The sequence below is a fragment of the Parasteatoda tepidariorum genome, chromosome 2 (genome assembly GCF_043381705.1).
Source record: "Parasteatoda tepidariorum isolate YZ-2023 chromosome 2, CAS_Ptep_4.0, whole genome shotgun sequence".
NCBI classification, from domain to species: domain Eukaryota; kingdom Metazoa; phylum Arthropoda; class Arachnida; order Araneae; family Theridiidae; genus Parasteatoda; species Parasteatoda tepidariorum.
Genome location: NC_092205.1, coordinates 92,305,243 through 92,322,169, shown reverse-complemented (window position 1 = coordinate 92,322,169; position 16,927 = coordinate 92,305,243). Strand labels below are relative to the sequence as shown.

The 16,927-nt window shown below is 31.2% G+C and overlaps 1 protein-coding gene across 1 annotated transcript in view; it reads right to left on the bottom strand.

Moving 5' to 3' along the window:
• The window catches only part of LOC107453264 (hemocytin), a 158,134-nt gene extending 141,532 nt beyond the window's left edge, over positions 1-16,602 (bottom strand). Inside the window, exons 1-3 of the mRNA XM_071177025.1 lie at positions 16,485-16,602; positions 14,631-14,665; positions 3,936-3,974 (exon numbers count right to left, since the gene is read on the bottom strand). Of these exons, the coding sequence (XP_071033126.1) occupies positions 3,936-3,974; positions 14,631-14,665; positions 16,485-16,546 (136 nt within the window). The 5' untranslated portion in view covers positions 16,547-16,602. The remainder of the gene's footprint in view (positions 1-3,935; positions 3,975-14,630; positions 14,666-16,484) is intronic.
• Positions 16,603-16,927: the final 325 nt, after the last annotated feature.

The following is a 16,927-nucleotide window of genomic DNA, read 5'->3' as shown; positions in this document are numbered from 1 at the left end:
GAAAAAAAAAAAGGTCTATATCAAAAGTTTCTTTATTTACAATTTACAATTTCTGAAGAAAGGAAAAAAAAAAAAGGGTCCACACAGGCCAATTGCGAAATTTCTAAATTTTGCTCAATACTTTAAGATGTCTTCTTAAGAGGGCTTCTACAAGCTTTTTATTTTCTAAATATATTAAGAGCTTTATACATACGTATAAAAACTGAAGCTAAAGCAAAAACATTTTTTTTTTCAAAAACAGAAACCTAATACTTTTCCAAGAGTTGAAGGTGCTTAGTTGACAAATATTTAAAATGGGGAGCAATAGTTTTAGAATTAAAGAGAGAGATTAATTAAATATGCGAAGAGCAACAATGTGCATCAAAGCCTTCCCCGTAGAATTTTTTGGGCTTTCTGCAGCAAACAGCTCTAGCACTAATATCTTCCTGCAAGATACTTTTAATAATAACAAATATACATGTTACTAATTTAAAGTAACAGAAACGNGCCTACAAATATTCAATCAAAAAAAAAAAAAACTATCTGGATAAAATAAAATTATGTATAACTTTTTTTAAAAATGTATATGTAATATTTTTTTATTCTAAATATCATGGGCAATATTCACACATTTTGTTCGAGGAAAACACACTAATTATTTCCTTTTTCACATTTCGTTAAAAAAAAATCACATCCATAAAAAATTAGAATAATAATAATTAAAACTAATGAAATCTGTAGCAGTAACTACCGCAAAAAAAGATCGACGGCGAAATCGCGCGAATCGGACAAAAAGGGGGTACCGAATGCGTGTTTCATTTCGAGATTCGGTTGTTGCAATAAATTATATCCTATTAAAAATACGGAATTTTAAAAACTGTGAGGAAATAAATGCCCCTTCCTCTCCCCCCAAAAAAGTGATAGAATCATTGCTTTAAAAATTATATTATCATTGCTTTAAAAATATTCATATGCGCGATTCGAATTCCCCATATTGTCAAAAATATATCGGGATATTTAAAAACCACGGGAAAACTGTCAATAACTGCCAAAAATACAATCGCTATTCCGGATAACTGATTTTTCCAGTTTTCTGAATCGCTACAAAAAGCCGTTTTTTTTATTGTTAAACCCAACTAAAAAAAAAATATTTGGAAATAATCTTAAAAAGAAGAAAAAAAGATGAAGTAATATACTAATGATTATTTCCAAAATGATGGTAAGGTAAACATCTTTCAAAAAAGAAAGAAAAATCCTAAAATCTTAAGAGGAAAAAAAAAAAATTTTAAATGGCGGGAAAATTTATCGAATTTCGTTCCGGTTTTTTGGTTTTCCGGTTTTCTAATTTCCGGATAAAGGGTTCTGTACTGTACCTGCATAGAGTGAGCGCGTCAAAAAGTGACTATTTAAATGAGCAATTTAAATTTTACGTGAAGGAATAATATTAACTGAGAAATTACCGGAATTAAAAAAAAACCGTGTAATTCGGTAGCACTACACTAGCGATAAAAGTTGGGGAAAAAACGATGAAACCGTAACATTAAAAGTTAATAATTGATTTGAGTTTCGCGTATAATTAAATTCTATTAAAAACGAGAAATATATATTTTTTTTTTTTAAATGTGAAAATTCGTAGCAATAACTGTTGAAAGAATGATTGAATTACAGCAGGGATTAACGAGAATATCGGAGCAAAACGAGAGTATCAAATAGTGATTTCTTGAATCCGCGATTCGAATTTCGCGTGCCGTAATATATTTCAAAAATTCTGCGGTATATTTCAAAAATTCACGAGCAATGAAAGCCACTGATATTTCGAAGAAAAAAAACGCAAAAGTTCGTATCAATAATTGCCAAAAAAATGATCATAACACTACATATATTTACGATGGAATCGGCTCAAGTTGTGAGCGAAAAAGTGAAAGCTCAAATACTTGATATAAAAATTTTCATGCGTAATTACGCACATGAAAATTAAAAAAAAAAATTATTGGACCGATTTTATTTCAATCAAATTTAAAAAAATAATAAATATAGGACATAATTTTGCTACAAATCTGAATTCGTAACAAAATCCCCATTCACAGATGGTGTATTTAAAATATATATACATATATATGAATGAAAGAACATGATTTCTAGAACTGAACTATCTTTTCAACTTTCGTGATTATATATATAAAATTTGATAATGTTCAGTTTCAGGGGAATGTATATATTCCGCTGAAATATATATTCCCCTAACATATATTTCAGCGGAATATATGTTAGGAATAGTTGTCACGTAAAACATTATAAATTTTTTTTAATTCCTAAATAAGAATCGAAAAATCACGAGCACTTCTTTTCCCTTGGATGAAAGTGAGAGTAATCTTTTAAAACATAATATAAAGGTTATATAACTTTAAAGAAAAATATCTTTTAAAAATCTCGGTTAAAAAGAAAACCAATTTTTTTTTTTACTTCATTATTCCTTATCTTTTATTGTTCCCAAATAAGAATAGAAAATTTAGGAACATTTCTTCTCCTCTGATGCATTAAAAAGACATCTTTTGAACATAATTATGGAGAGAAAAAAAATCTTTCGAACATTTCTGTAGAAAAGAAATTTTTTACTTCATTATTTTTCATTCTTCTTAAATGAGAAAAGAAAAATCGCGAACATTTCTTTCCCCTCCGATGAGAGAAAAAGGTATCTTTTAAATATAATTCAAAAGAAAAAAAATTTCGAAAATTTCTGCTGAAAAGAAAACCAATTTTTTTTTACTTCCTAAAGGAAAATTCTTTCTGCAAGAACTCTGTAACGTTCTGTGACAGCGTCACCGTGATCTTGCTGTTGTTAAATTTACGTCGCACTAGAGCTGCACAATGGGCTATTGGCGACGGTCTGGGAAACATCCCTGAGGATGATCCGAAGACATGCCATCACAATTTTGATCCTCTANGACAGATAGTACAATTCAAGTAAGGACAATATGAAGATACATCCAGGGTAGGGCGGGATTCGAACCCGTTACCTCCACGCTACAGAAAGTTTGGCCGGCGATAACGCTCGGCACAGGGTGGCCCCAAAAACGCGAATAGCATAGATCCACTTCATCATCAACTCAACTCAACTTTCAACGTCCACTATCACCTTAACGATCAGTCCACTGCGGGACCACAGTGATTTTGCAATCTAGGTCATCGGGACTGCAATCTATGTCATCGCATGCGTTATCATCTCTGCATGCTTTTGACACCTTCGGTTGGCCTTCCAAAGAAAAAATTCTTGAATTTAGGATAGAAACTCGAATTTCTTGAATGAATGAGTGGCGTTTTGTTAGTAAAAATTCAAGTTTACGTTCGCTTTACTAACATTGACTCAGAAATTAAGCAGCGAAAAATGTTCAGTGAGATTCCCAAGTATGTTACTGGTTATAACATTTTTGTACTATTCCACAAATGATCACATCCTCCTGTGATTGAGGGTTTAGCTGTCACAATTGAATGAAGGCAACTTATGAAAACTCTTTGAAGATTGAGACACCTGATGATTTGCTCAGAATATTAATAAATTATTTCTCTTCCTTCCCCCAACAGATGATGCTAAGCCAGAATTTGACGTATGGCATTTTAGTGTCAAAAGGCAGCGGTATACAAATATGAAGTGCTAAAAGTATGGGAGCATTTCTGATATCATAATTTTCTAATATGTTTTGTATAGTTATGACTTTTAATGATATGTGGATAAGATTGGAAACTTTTATTAAACTAATATCAGTTTTTGTTTTTTAATAAATGCGTTTCAGATTAAACCTTTCTACATTCCTCTAATGATTCTGTCTACCATAAAGGTCTTAATCATTTTGAAAATTATTCATATCTTTCGTGAAAATAGTAGTGAGCAAAAATTGTAAAATACTCCCACATATTTTGCCATTAATTAAGAATGTAATAAATAATATGATACTCACGTTCTCCAAACTCATGAGCAGCCAGAACAGCATGTTCTACTAAAGGATGGAAGAGATCATTATTTTTCATAACATAACGAAAATACATCAAATACAGTTTTAAGCATTATTGCAGCAGTTTTGAAACAAAAGTTAAAAATATTTCTCTTAGCCTTTTTGAAAGGAATAGTTAAATAAACGAAACAGTTCGCCTAAGAATCACTTTAATATCTCTAGAAACGTTTGTACTAGGATTCTGGAATTCGGACAGAGAATGAAAAGTTCAATTTTAACGGTTGTTTTCCAGTGCCGCCATCTATGGCCAAGAATTCGACTTCTGACACACCTGTTTATAGGGCGGACCACATTTATGTATACACAGATCATAATTTTGACCTAACCAGAGAACGATCTATCTCCGATCCAGTACCAGGTATGATTTGTTATGGGAACATGGAGGACTTTGTGACTCGATAGATGTAACATGGATCAGCCACCATTTACTACAAGGTGAGGCTTCCGCCAGCTGGATTCGAATTCTCATCCTCACGGTGGTGAGTCCAGGCTATCCCAGCCAATTTTAGCAGTTAATTTTACAAATTGTTATAAAAAAATTTTATTTGTTGGAAGGGGAGGTTCTTCTGGAAAGAAAAGTATTAAGCATTGTCACAATTTAAAATACAAGTACATTTTCCTTTCACTTATTCTTTAGCGCAATATAAATAGTACATATATATATAACGCAAATAAAATCAATGCGAGAGGCATGTGAGAGCACCAACCTCTAATTCGAATTTTGAGAGCTATCTAAAAAAATGTTTATAGGAACCTAATGTAAAGTTACAAAAAATTAGTCCCAATTATTCCAGGAAGGCCAATAGAAAATTGCTTGATTACGATAATGCTTAGATATCAAACGTTAGCTACAACTTAATAACATCTTTTTTTTATGCCAATTTAATTAAAATTTTTATTTCAACAAGCTAATCTTTTAAATTACTAAGTTTGAATATAGTTCGTCACGAATCGAGCATGTCTAAACTCAAATTCGAAACTCGCGTGTCGTAATTGCGTATTAAAAACATCAGAATTTGGATAACAGTCCGGAAAAGGTCGAAAAAACGGAGAATTAAAGATGAAAAAATTATCGTCCAACGTCGTGAAGTGACAAAAGAATTAAAATGTATAGTAAGGCTTCAAAGTGGAGGTAACTCAAATTCGAACGTTGTAATAACATCATATTCAAAATATCAGAATTTAAAAAACCATGTGAAAAGGGTCCACAAAATTATAAATAACTGCCAAAAAAAACTTTCACTTAACATCATGACGTTAATATTGATTGACTCGCAACAAACGCGCAAGAAAGCGATAACTCAAAATTGAAATTTGCACGTCGTAATAACATATTAAAAATACCTAAATTCGAAAAATGTAATGGATCGACTGACGTGAAATTACGATGGAATCCTCAAAATCGAAAGCGCTAGAAATTGAGAACTCAAATTCAAACTAAGTGTAAAAGGTCCGAAAAATAATAAATAACTGCCAAAATATATATANCTTTTATATAAAATTAAAAATATAAAATTACGTTGGAATTATCACAACACCGAACGCGTCAAAAAGTGATAACTGAAAATCAAAAGGTCGTAATAAAAATTACGACCGGTATTGAAAATAGTGGAATAAGAAAAACAATGTTAATGGTACCAAAAAATAATAAATAACCGCTGTTAAACTCTGAGCTAACGACGTAAAATTATGATAGAATCGTCATGAATCTACGCTTGAAAAAAAGTGATTACCCAAATTCGAAATTTGCATGTTTAAGTATATAGGATTAATTTAAAAAACCATAGGGAAGCAGTAGAGAAACATTCGGAAAAATAGGTGAACTTACAAAAAAAAAAAAAAAATCAGAATGAAAAATAGTGATTACTCTTTATCAATTAAGAAATTTTCAGAAAAATTATTTTCATTTTTAAATTAGGATTTTAACTTTCTCGTTCTGCCTCACCCATGTAATGAAGCTATACACCCCACAAAAACAAATAGAAATAAATGTTATCTTCTACAAAAATAAATTGAAAATTAAGGTTTTCTACATTTTAATTCTTCATAAATCTATCAATAATAACCCTCTCTGTTGACGCGTCTTCACACCATCTGAGCCCCCATTCTGTAACATCCACCATATAAAAGGGGGGGGGGTAATCATAAAGGATTTGTGGTGGATTAAATTTCATTGATCAAATCAAATTTGCTCACAGCCTTAGGAATACATCAAAAGTTTTCTATATTTCTTCTGGTTTTAGAAAGTTTGTTTAGATTCCTAAATAGCTAGACCCCTCCCTTATAACTAAAAATTTTAAATAAGCTAATTTATTACTTCTCAACTCCACTTAACATCTAACTAAACATTTAATATCCAAATGTTATTTTAGTAGTGAGTGAGTTCTTTCTTAACAGTCAGTATGTGTAAAAATTTAATATTTCAGCATTAATATTAGCAGTATACAATTTGAAGCATTAATATCAATCAATTGTTATGAAGAAAATTTCTTGTTTTCTTACTTAATAAATCAATAAAAATTTTAATATGTAGAGTCATGATATATTCAAGACGATGATTCAATTAATGAGATATCCAATTAAAAAATATTTAAAAATGATGAAAAGGAGTAAAACTGATCAATAAGCTACATTAATATGAATACATAAAATAGTAAAATTATATTTTAGGTATGAAAAAACAAAATAAATTACTTTCTTGGAATTTATTTTAACATAATGGGGCTTAAAATATAATGATGTTCTTATTAAGGTATTGCAGCATTTAAATATAGTATAAAAATAATAATTTGAAATATTACAATGAAGCATACTGCATATTTAAAATACAAATGTAATTACCAAAGTAGCAGAAACTAATTCCAAAATTAAACTAAAAAAATAAAATTTAAAAAAGCACCTTAATCCCATAATTGTACTTTTGACTGCAGCAAATATTATGCATCTTTAACAAGTATATAAAAATTAAATTTTAATAACTATATGATTTAACTAATTTTCAAAACTAACCAAACATGAAATTAGTGATGGTTATTTTAAGCATTTTTAATAACCCTCATGATTTAAAAAAAAAATTTAATCCAACTAATTTATTTTAAGTAGGTTTTTTTTATTGAAACTCTAATTCTACCTAAACAGTAAAAAATTGCAGATATATGATTTAAAGTATATGAATTCAAATTAAATCCTAAATTTTTCTTTAAAAAAAGTGAGAAATTGTTTTTTTTATTTGGCAATATTCAAAATTTACATAATTAGTAGAAAATTTACTTGTTTATGAAATAAAAAATGTTTGCTTTTAATTGTGATTTAAACAAAACCCCAGGGTTGCAAAGATTTTCCTTTCCATAAATAATGCAGTTTAGGAGTAAATATTTGAAAAGGCAGATTAAGAACATCAAATCTGATCTGAAAATATATCTTGGTAAACAGCGACGACCCATGGCAAGTCAAAAGGCACATGTTCTTCTTGGCGCTTAAAACAGATTTAATATACCTATCATTTTTTATATTTCCTTATTTTTCTTTCATATTGAGAAATCGTTTCTCTCATTATAATTCTTGATATTTAAAGGAAGAAAATTTTATGAGTTGATGCTTGTGTTCCTCATTCGACTATCAAGAAATCCTGCTACTGCCATAGATTATTTTGCATTTTTCAGGTTAGAAGCAATAAATATGACACTATCTAAAATTCTTTAAATGGAACAAAAGTTTCTTAACATGCAAAAATATTATTTTTATCTATAACTGGCAGTGAACAACAGATTCTGAGTTAGCAACTATCAATGTTGACCTCCGTTGCCTTGTAATTTTGAGCCTAAACAAAAAGAAAAGGGAATAGCTTGATCAAGCATTGGGACAAATTAGCTTTCGTGGTAGACTCTTTGACCAAACTAACCCGCATTTGTGTTACATGGTGAGGAAAACCACAACAACCTCCCTCAGTTAGTTCCATAGCAAAGAGATTCTAACTCAGGATCTGTCTATCACTCAAGATATTTTATGCCAGCACTGTGGTTGTTGCAATCCGTGAGAAGAATTTATATCCAACAGCTAGTGCTGGGATTTTAACCTAGGTCTCTAGAGAAAATTTCCACATCATAATCTGCAGCAGAGTAATCACCAAGTATTGAAAATGTTGGGTCAAAGGCTCACAAAAAACTTAAAAAATCATCACAAATAGGGACCAACTTGAAAGGCATATAACTCACAGCTTAACACTGGGCAAGAATCTACATGTTTTTTTTAAAAATTTGCAAGTTAAAAATTAAATTGGCGTCTTTGCCATTGTAGTTGACACGACAAATCATGTAGCAGAAATAACCTCTATTTATATTTTGCCTTTAAAGAAAAAAATTTCTTCAAAATTTTTTTCCCTTCTACTGCATAGTTATCACCAAAATTTGACAACTCTTTCTAGCATAGCTACCAATCTTCACCAATAGCGTAGGGAAAGTTTACATTTTATGATCTGTGTCAGAATAATTGTCCTATTTTGGCAACTTTCGAGCAGCACCCCATGAGAAACAAAAAAAAAAAAAAAGTTAGCAAAAATTTAACTGCTAGCCACTTCCAAGCAAACCTCTACATATTTTTTTTCTTCTTCTTAATTGCACTATTAACTTGGTGATTATAGTTAGAGCAATAAATCACGATACGGAAATATCCCCATGACGTTTACTTCTTTACTTTTACTGATTCTAAATCCTATTTAAGAGTACTATAACAGGAAAAAGTAAATCTTTCAGCTGTAGGATCCATCAAAACATTACCCTTACAAAATTTGGTCAGGTAAAATCAGTACTTTCAGAAAAATTGCATTACAAAATGAGCAGTAGCCTTTGTTATTTATTTCATTTTTTGGTATGTAACTTTCTTTCACAACAGTAAATCAATGGAAGTAGTGAAATTTTATTCCCTAGCTTAGAAAATGTTACAACTAGCTCGTAATGTTTACAACAGATTTTTCTATTACTCTGATATTCCATAAGCTGCAGGTGATTGAAGTCTTTCAAAGCAATTTACTGTATTATAAAAGCGCAACAATGAACATAACAAATTAAATACTAAGAAAAGAGATATAAGTGGAAAGCAATAAAACGATGCAAAGGTTAAAATAAATTCATAACAATAAATTAAGGAAATAAATACTTGTTTAATTAATGCATGCCATGGTAAACCAGATATTTATAAACAAAAATGGAAATCCCCCATCCTATCATTTGTTTTGTTTGTAATTGCCGGCCTGGGACGAAATTGCGCAAGTTGGCTTTGCAAACGTGTTTAGCTGTTTGTTTTTGTGCAACTAAGGGTCTTTTATCAATCCAAATCAATTTTAAGGAGTATTTTCACTAAAATAAAATACACGCGAGAACAATACAGTTTTTAGCAATTAAATATTGACGATCACAATGTATGTACTATAGGTGGCCTAGAGCAAAATTCTCTGGCAACATTTCACATGCTTTCACCATTAGCGTGTGGAGAGTCATAGGAGAAGGAAGTATGTTAATTTCTGTCTTGATTTTCAAATAAATTAAAATCTTTTTAAGTTAGAAAACTATATTGAACTGAAAACTACATTAAATAGTTAGAAAAATGCATCGTGGAAATTTCAAAAAACATATCGGACAATTAAGTACGAAAAATATTAAGAAAGGAGAAAAGAGAGAGTCAAGACATGTATTTGGTCTTCTCCCCAGATGGGGTATACGAGCACTGCGATCGGGAATATTTCAATAATCAGGTTTTTATTGCCATGCGAAAAATTTTAATATAAAGTTCTGTTGATCTATTATTATCTATTCTTTCTTATAAAGATACATCATTCTCAAAATGTTGTAGATTTTCTGGACAATGTAGATTTCTGGATGTACAATGAGGGGAAAAAGCGGATTACCCTGAATAACTTTTGATCTAATGATCGGATGTTAACGCTTTAGTTCGTATTAAAAAAGTTTAAGAGGATATATGTTTGTTCATAAAGGTTCTAATAAAAATCTTTAAAAGGATATTTGTTTGTTTATATAGGTCGTAATAAAATTCATTTTCGAATATGAAATATTTGTAAAATCTTTCCTTTTTAGATCTGGTTTCTTCCGACCTTGAGGAATAAGTCACGAAAACAACATTTTCACGAAGAATCACGGGCAATTATATTATTCTAAGATGAGAGTTCATTATGGAGAAATTAGAGTTCATACAAAATTTAGAGATAGCCAGAGAAGCGATGACTATGGTAAAAAAACTTAGGCGGCTCGGTGTACTTATCAGTTTTAGTTAGAAAGTAAGGGCCGATTTTTTTAAAAAAAACATTAACCACCAGAATTTTATTCATTTTTTTATTTATTTAACTCTGTACATTTAATGTAGGGCGTAAAATGAGAAACGGATCACCCTAAATAATTTTTGATAAAATGATCGGATCTTTACGTTCTAGGACTTATTCAAAATGGTTCGAAAAGGTGACCTCAAATTTCCTAATTAATTAGTGCAAACGACATTTCAAATTACAAAATCAGACACAAAAACACACTTTTTTTTTAATAAACATTCCTTGTTTTCTAGATGGATTAGAATTTTTGACTCCCAAAATATAGGAAGTAGCCGCAATTTGGTCCCCATAGTTTGCTCAGGAGAGCGGTTCAAAGTTTGCACCCCTTAATGTTAATTTTATATCTGGCGTATTTTGTCAAAACTCTAGAACTTTTTAAGCAAATAGAAAAAAATTTGCACGCAATTATAAAATTAGTTTATTTAAAGATAAGTCAATGTAAAAAATAAATTTTTGTAAGTATTTATTATTTTTACTTTTTTATTTAATGGATTTGCTTTTTTATTCAGTAAATATTTATTATTTTTGCTTTTTTTTCCTGGATCAAGTATTGCGATAAATCTGCCTTCTTGGAGGATTTTTTGTTGGAACTAACCTGAATTTGCATGCCATTGAGAGGAAAACCATGAAAACCTACCACGTTAGCTCGACTGCAAGGGGACTCTAACCGATGATCGGTTTAGCTCTGAGGATATTTTATGTCAGCACTGAGGTCGGTGCGAGCTGAATGCAGCATTTGTATCGACCAGCCATTGCTGGAATTCGAACCCGGTTCAACTCATTGAGAGACAAATTCTATATCCCCTAAGTCATCACGGCTAGTAAGACAAGCACAACATTTTATTTTAGTTTATTTTATAGCCGTCAATGAACAGCCGACCCAATATTGGGTTTACGACTACTAATGTTCAACTCTGCAGCCTTGTAATTTTGAATCCAATCCAGAAGACAAGGAAACTCCTGCATCAAGTATTGGGAGAAATCTGCCTTCATGGACTTTTTGATGGAACTAATCCGCGTTATATGAAGAGGAAAACCACGAAAACCTACCACGGTTATCCTGACGGCAAGGGGACTCTAACCCATGATCCGTCTACCACTGAGAATATTTTACGATGGCACTGTGGTCGGTGTGAGCTGAGTGCGGAATTCGTGTAGGCCAGTCATCGCTGTGATTCGAAGCCGGCTCACCTCTTCGGAAAGCGAACGCTCTATCCTCTGGGCCAACACAGCTTAACAAAATATTTAAAATGGGCCTGGATGGATTGACAGGTTAGAGTTCCTTTACAGTCATGCTAACAGTGGGAGATTCTCGTGGTCTTCCTCTCCATGTAACGCAAATATGGGCTAGTTTCACCAAAAAATCCTCCACGAAAAAAAATTTCTCCTAACACTTGATCCAGGAGTTCCCTTGATTTCTGGATTGAGTTCAAAATTACATAGCTACAGAGTTGAACATTAGTAGTCGTAAACACAAAAATTGGGTCGGCTGTTCAACGACGGTTACGAAATAAAAATTTTTAAAAAATTATATGAGTTACATTTTGGAAGCAGGAGGCGCAAAAAAAGAATCTCTCTCCTGAGACTAAAAATATTTAAGTGTCTGATTAACATTAGGAATTATTTTTATTTGTATTTTTTAAATTAATAAATTTACTTTATAAAATTTAAAAACAAGCATTTTAAAATATGAAAATTAATCTCATCCGCAATTTAAAAAGTGCTCTTTTCGTTATTGGTTATTTCAGACAATTTTAACTGGTTAGTTTAAATGAGTTTCTTCTATTAAGTGAGTTACGTTTTCTTTTTATTTAGAATATTAAGTATTTAGTTTCAGTTAATGAAAGTAAACAACTACTTTCATTTACGTTTTAATAACATTTAATTAACATTCAAATTATGTGCGTAGTATTTGAATTTTTGGATTTAAGACTAAGGATAGGAAATGATCTAACAATGATCAAAAAAATGCATGGGGCAAAAAATATAGTGAGAATTTCTGTACCAATTGCTATTTGTTTTGTTCATATTCTTCTGGAATCAACATTTTTTAAAAAGTTTTATAACCGTTGTTTAACAAAAGACTGAAATTTAAGCTTACGACTACTAATGTTCAAATCCGTATCCCGGTAATTTTGAACCCAATCCAGATGACAAGTATTTTTTAATGAAACTTACCCGCATTTGCGTTATATGGAAAGGAAAACCAGGAACCCTGGTTAGCCTTACGGCAGGGGCACTCTAACCCATAATCCGTCTACCACTGAGGATATTTTACGCCAGCACTATGGTCGGTGCGAGCGGGGTGCGGAATTCGAATCAACCACTCATCGCCGGGCTTCGAACTCGGTTCACCGCAATGGGAGGTTATAACTCTATCCCCTGGGCTACCACGGCTCCCGAATCAACATTTAGGGTTCATATAGGGTTTATAATTTTGCGGGAGATATATTGTAATTAAAAAAAAAAAAAAAAAATTTTCTTCTTAGATTTAAAACTACGTCAGAGACTCCAATCAAATTAAATTTTCTAATAAAGTTTCTTTTTCCCCTTTAAAATTCATATTACTTTTCCAAGATTGAGTTAAGTGCGCAGTTCTCAGCATCGCTCGTTGCGCGAGAATATCACTGCTTGTAAGTTTAATTCCTCGAATGTAAAAAGAAAAAAAAATGCACTTATAACGGAAAAATGTATGGTAGGTCAATTTTGGAGAGAAATGAACAAAAATGGTTTTGGCAAAGGTTGTGATTTTTATCTATCATACTCCAGTTTCTTGGTGGAAATTTTTCGATTTGATTTCTTAAACACTTTTTTCACTACATATAGTGATATTAGATCAGGGGCCCCCATCAGGGGAAAAGGTGGGCGCACGATGCGCCCACTTAAAGCTAAATAAAACGAATAGTTTGGGGGGGGGGAATTTAGACGAGAGAATTTTTTTTAAGTACATAAATAAAAGAAGCAACTGGCAATGCAAGCAAAGTAGCACTATTTCGAGCAAGCTAACATGGAAGGGGGAAGTTAGCAAAAATTTTTTTTTGGGGGGGGGGATGAATGTGCCCAAGATCTTGGGGNATTCTCGATTTGATTTCTTAAACACTTTTTTCACTACATATAGTGATATTAGATGCTGTATTAGTTTCCTTTTTTCAAAAATAAAAATGGTTATTTTCGTTACTAAAAAAATAAAATTAGAAGTGAAAATTTCTCTGAGTTATTTAGATAGATTGTTAAAAAGGGCGACATGGTTGCAATATTTAGAAAAAATTCTCTTTTTTGGTAGTTCTGTTTGAGCTTCTTTTGAGTTTATTTCCATTTGTTTATGCTGCAAGCAGTGCACCGTGCATACGTTAATGCTAGTACTATTTAGTAAGAATAGCGAGATAAAACTTATTTTGCAAATTATCATTTAGATTTAGATTTAAATTTCAAAGTTATTGCATTATTGACAAGGCAATAAGTGTTTTATAACATAACAGTGTAAGGACACGAGGGGATGGAAAGAAACACCATCACGAAGAGCGCTCAGTATTTTAATTATACATTCACACGTTCATTTAACAATAAAGAGTAACGACATAACATTAACTAACATAGAAAGTAATTCAAAGTTTTACCCAAACTGATTAGGGAAAAAAAGAACCAGGGTAGGTTCGGGTAGATCATCTTACGTCATCTCACTTGGTAAGTCAGAATGAAGACTATTGTTATTGTTTATGCGGATGGAGAGGTAGCGCCATCTGCTGCTACGAATTAACTATCCGTTACAACGATGTTTATTCGAATTTAATTTTAAGCTTTTATTTCCTTTGAAACCACCTGTTTATGACCCTTCTATATTTATGTTTATTATTATGTTACTACATGTTACATTATTATGTTACTTATGTCTTCACTATTTTTCATCTTTTTGTTAACTATTGTGTTTACTTTTACCAAGTTGTGATAAATAGCCTCAAAATACACCGGGTACGTGCGGATTTTTGTTGTTGTTCATTTACGTCGCACTAGAGCTGCACAATGGGCTATTGGCGACGGTCTGGGAAACATCCCTGAGGATGATCCGAAGACATGCCATCACAATTTTGATCCTCTGCAGAGGGAACTCTAGTGCGGAAAACACCATACTGTTAAAACATTCACAATCAGGTTCTCAATCTCCCTCGAATGCGACCGAAAGTGCGGTTACCTCATGTAGTGAAACTGGCCCTCAATTATGTTACGGAAGATGAACTAGGTGCTCTTAATCCGTTGCAGTAGCAATCTTGTGACATAATAATTATTTTTAATATTTAAGAACTTACCTTCATGATCTTCATCGTCAATAGCAGTGATTTTTCTAAATAAAACAGAAAAAAAAAGAAAATTAGTTATCTAATAGTTACATTTATTAAAAAATCAGTCGATTTTCCATTTGTTTGAAATTTGAAACTACAAATACATTAGTTGGTTGAGGTGAGGGAAGAAGGTCATCTCCGATTTCACTAATTCTTCAAATGATGATCAGTGACATTGTTTATTTTCCTCCTTTTAATCAAATAGTTTTTTCCGAAATATTCTAATAAAATATTCATGAAAATTATATGCAATTAAAAAGAACAAATCGCATATTTATTAAGAACAGAAATGCGTAATCCACAAGTATTTTGTTCTATTCATAGGCAACTGAGCCAAGAAAATTATTGAATATTAGTAGTCCATTTTATTTTGGTTTCTGATCATGACTCAAGACTGAAAACTGTCGTCCTTGGGGCGTGATAGCGTAACCCGATAGATGGTTGACCGTATAAAGTTAATCACAGATGGCGCTGGGGGTTAATATTCGTCATAAGACTTCCGGGCTCCTACTGGTTTTTACGCTAAAGCTTGAAAAAACACCCCATTCAATATTATTATACATGTAGTGGTTTCAATACAACGTTTTCTTTTCATTTAACTTATAACGAAACAAACAACTAATGAATTCGGAAGACTTCACAAGCTTGGTTTGATGCTACCCAAAAAATTACAAACGGCGCTATTTTACACAAATACAGCCAAATAAGCGATAGCACTCAAGACATGGCAAACCTTTCACTTTATTTTGTGATATTAATTTTCTTACATTTTTGTTAGGCTCACGACCTGCTAGAATTTATAAATTATAGAAAACTCTTATGAATGGTGAAATCATACGTTAATTTAAACTTGAATCACAATTATAAAATTTTCTTGATTAGTAAGCCTGTGCACACATATCCTCGTAAGCATAACTTAAGCGGAGGGATACACCGGAAGTTTTCTAATTAAAGGCTTAGCTAGGCTTTCTAATAAAAGGCTTAGGCTAGCCTAATAAATTATAAAAGGCTCAGGCTAGGCTTATAAATTATAAAAGATTTAGGCAGGAGATGTTCTTGTAAAAAGTTCATTCATTTACAAACATTGCAGAAATTAATGAAAATAGATTATCCACTCTATTTTTTTAAAATTAAATCTAAATACATTGTTTTGTCATATATACTCAGTGGTAGACGGATCATGAGTTAGAGTCNATATATATATATATCTTTTAGTTTGCAGTCACTGGTAAAAATGTAAAAATAATTTATTCTGGAAGAAAAAGAAGACTAATATCAAAGTAGATCTATAGGTCAAAATAAAAACTTATATATTTATATCTTTATATTAACATGAATCTACGATTAATAAATTGTGAAAATAATAAAAAATAACGTAATTATGAAAAGCATATAGCCAGTGAGGAATTGAGTAAAATTAATTATAAAATAAAATTTAATCTTCCAGCTGCAAATCTATCAATAATGCTCTTCTGTTTTAACTTAATTGAAGTTTTAATCGAATTTATTGCTAAACTGAGAAGAAGTTCTAACATTAAAAATTATTGCTTAAACGAATAAAAATAAAAATTAATTAAAAAATGAGAGAAATTATTGATTATAATTTAAAAAAATGATGCAATATACATCTTTGCTAACTAATGTTAGCAATAATAAAATTCAACTAAACATAATTTCACAGATTTTATTTCTTAGAATTTTTATTTAGTACTTAATTTATTAAAAATTTGTAAAGGAGAAGAAAACTAAAGGAAAAGAAAAAAATGAATTAATTTCTGGGCTAAAATAAATTGATTAATTGATCAGAAACTGAATACTTACTCGATATAGCTCAAATAAATCAATAATAACAGAAAAGGGAAATATAAGCTGCTACGTTGCATTCTTAGCTGCTAGCACACACACATCTGAAATAGTTAGCTAAGAAACGACAATGCATAAATTACCGTTATTTCAATTTCAAAAGGTGTTTTTATTTATTCTTTTTTTTTCTTTAGGAATTCCTTAAATTTTCTGATCTGACCGGAAGTATGCGGACAGAGATATAAAGTTCTTTTTTCTTCAAGAAGTGTCTTGAGCAGGTAAGATTATGTTTCCGGGAAAGATTTCTTTTTAAGCACATCCTTTTTGTTCGATAGTTGAGAATCTTATCTAATGGACAGACTAGAACTTGTATTTTCATTTAAGAATTATGAAGTTCAGGTCGAAATAGTCCACATATAATAGGATAGTCAATTATATCTTCAAACTAACACCCGAAATGT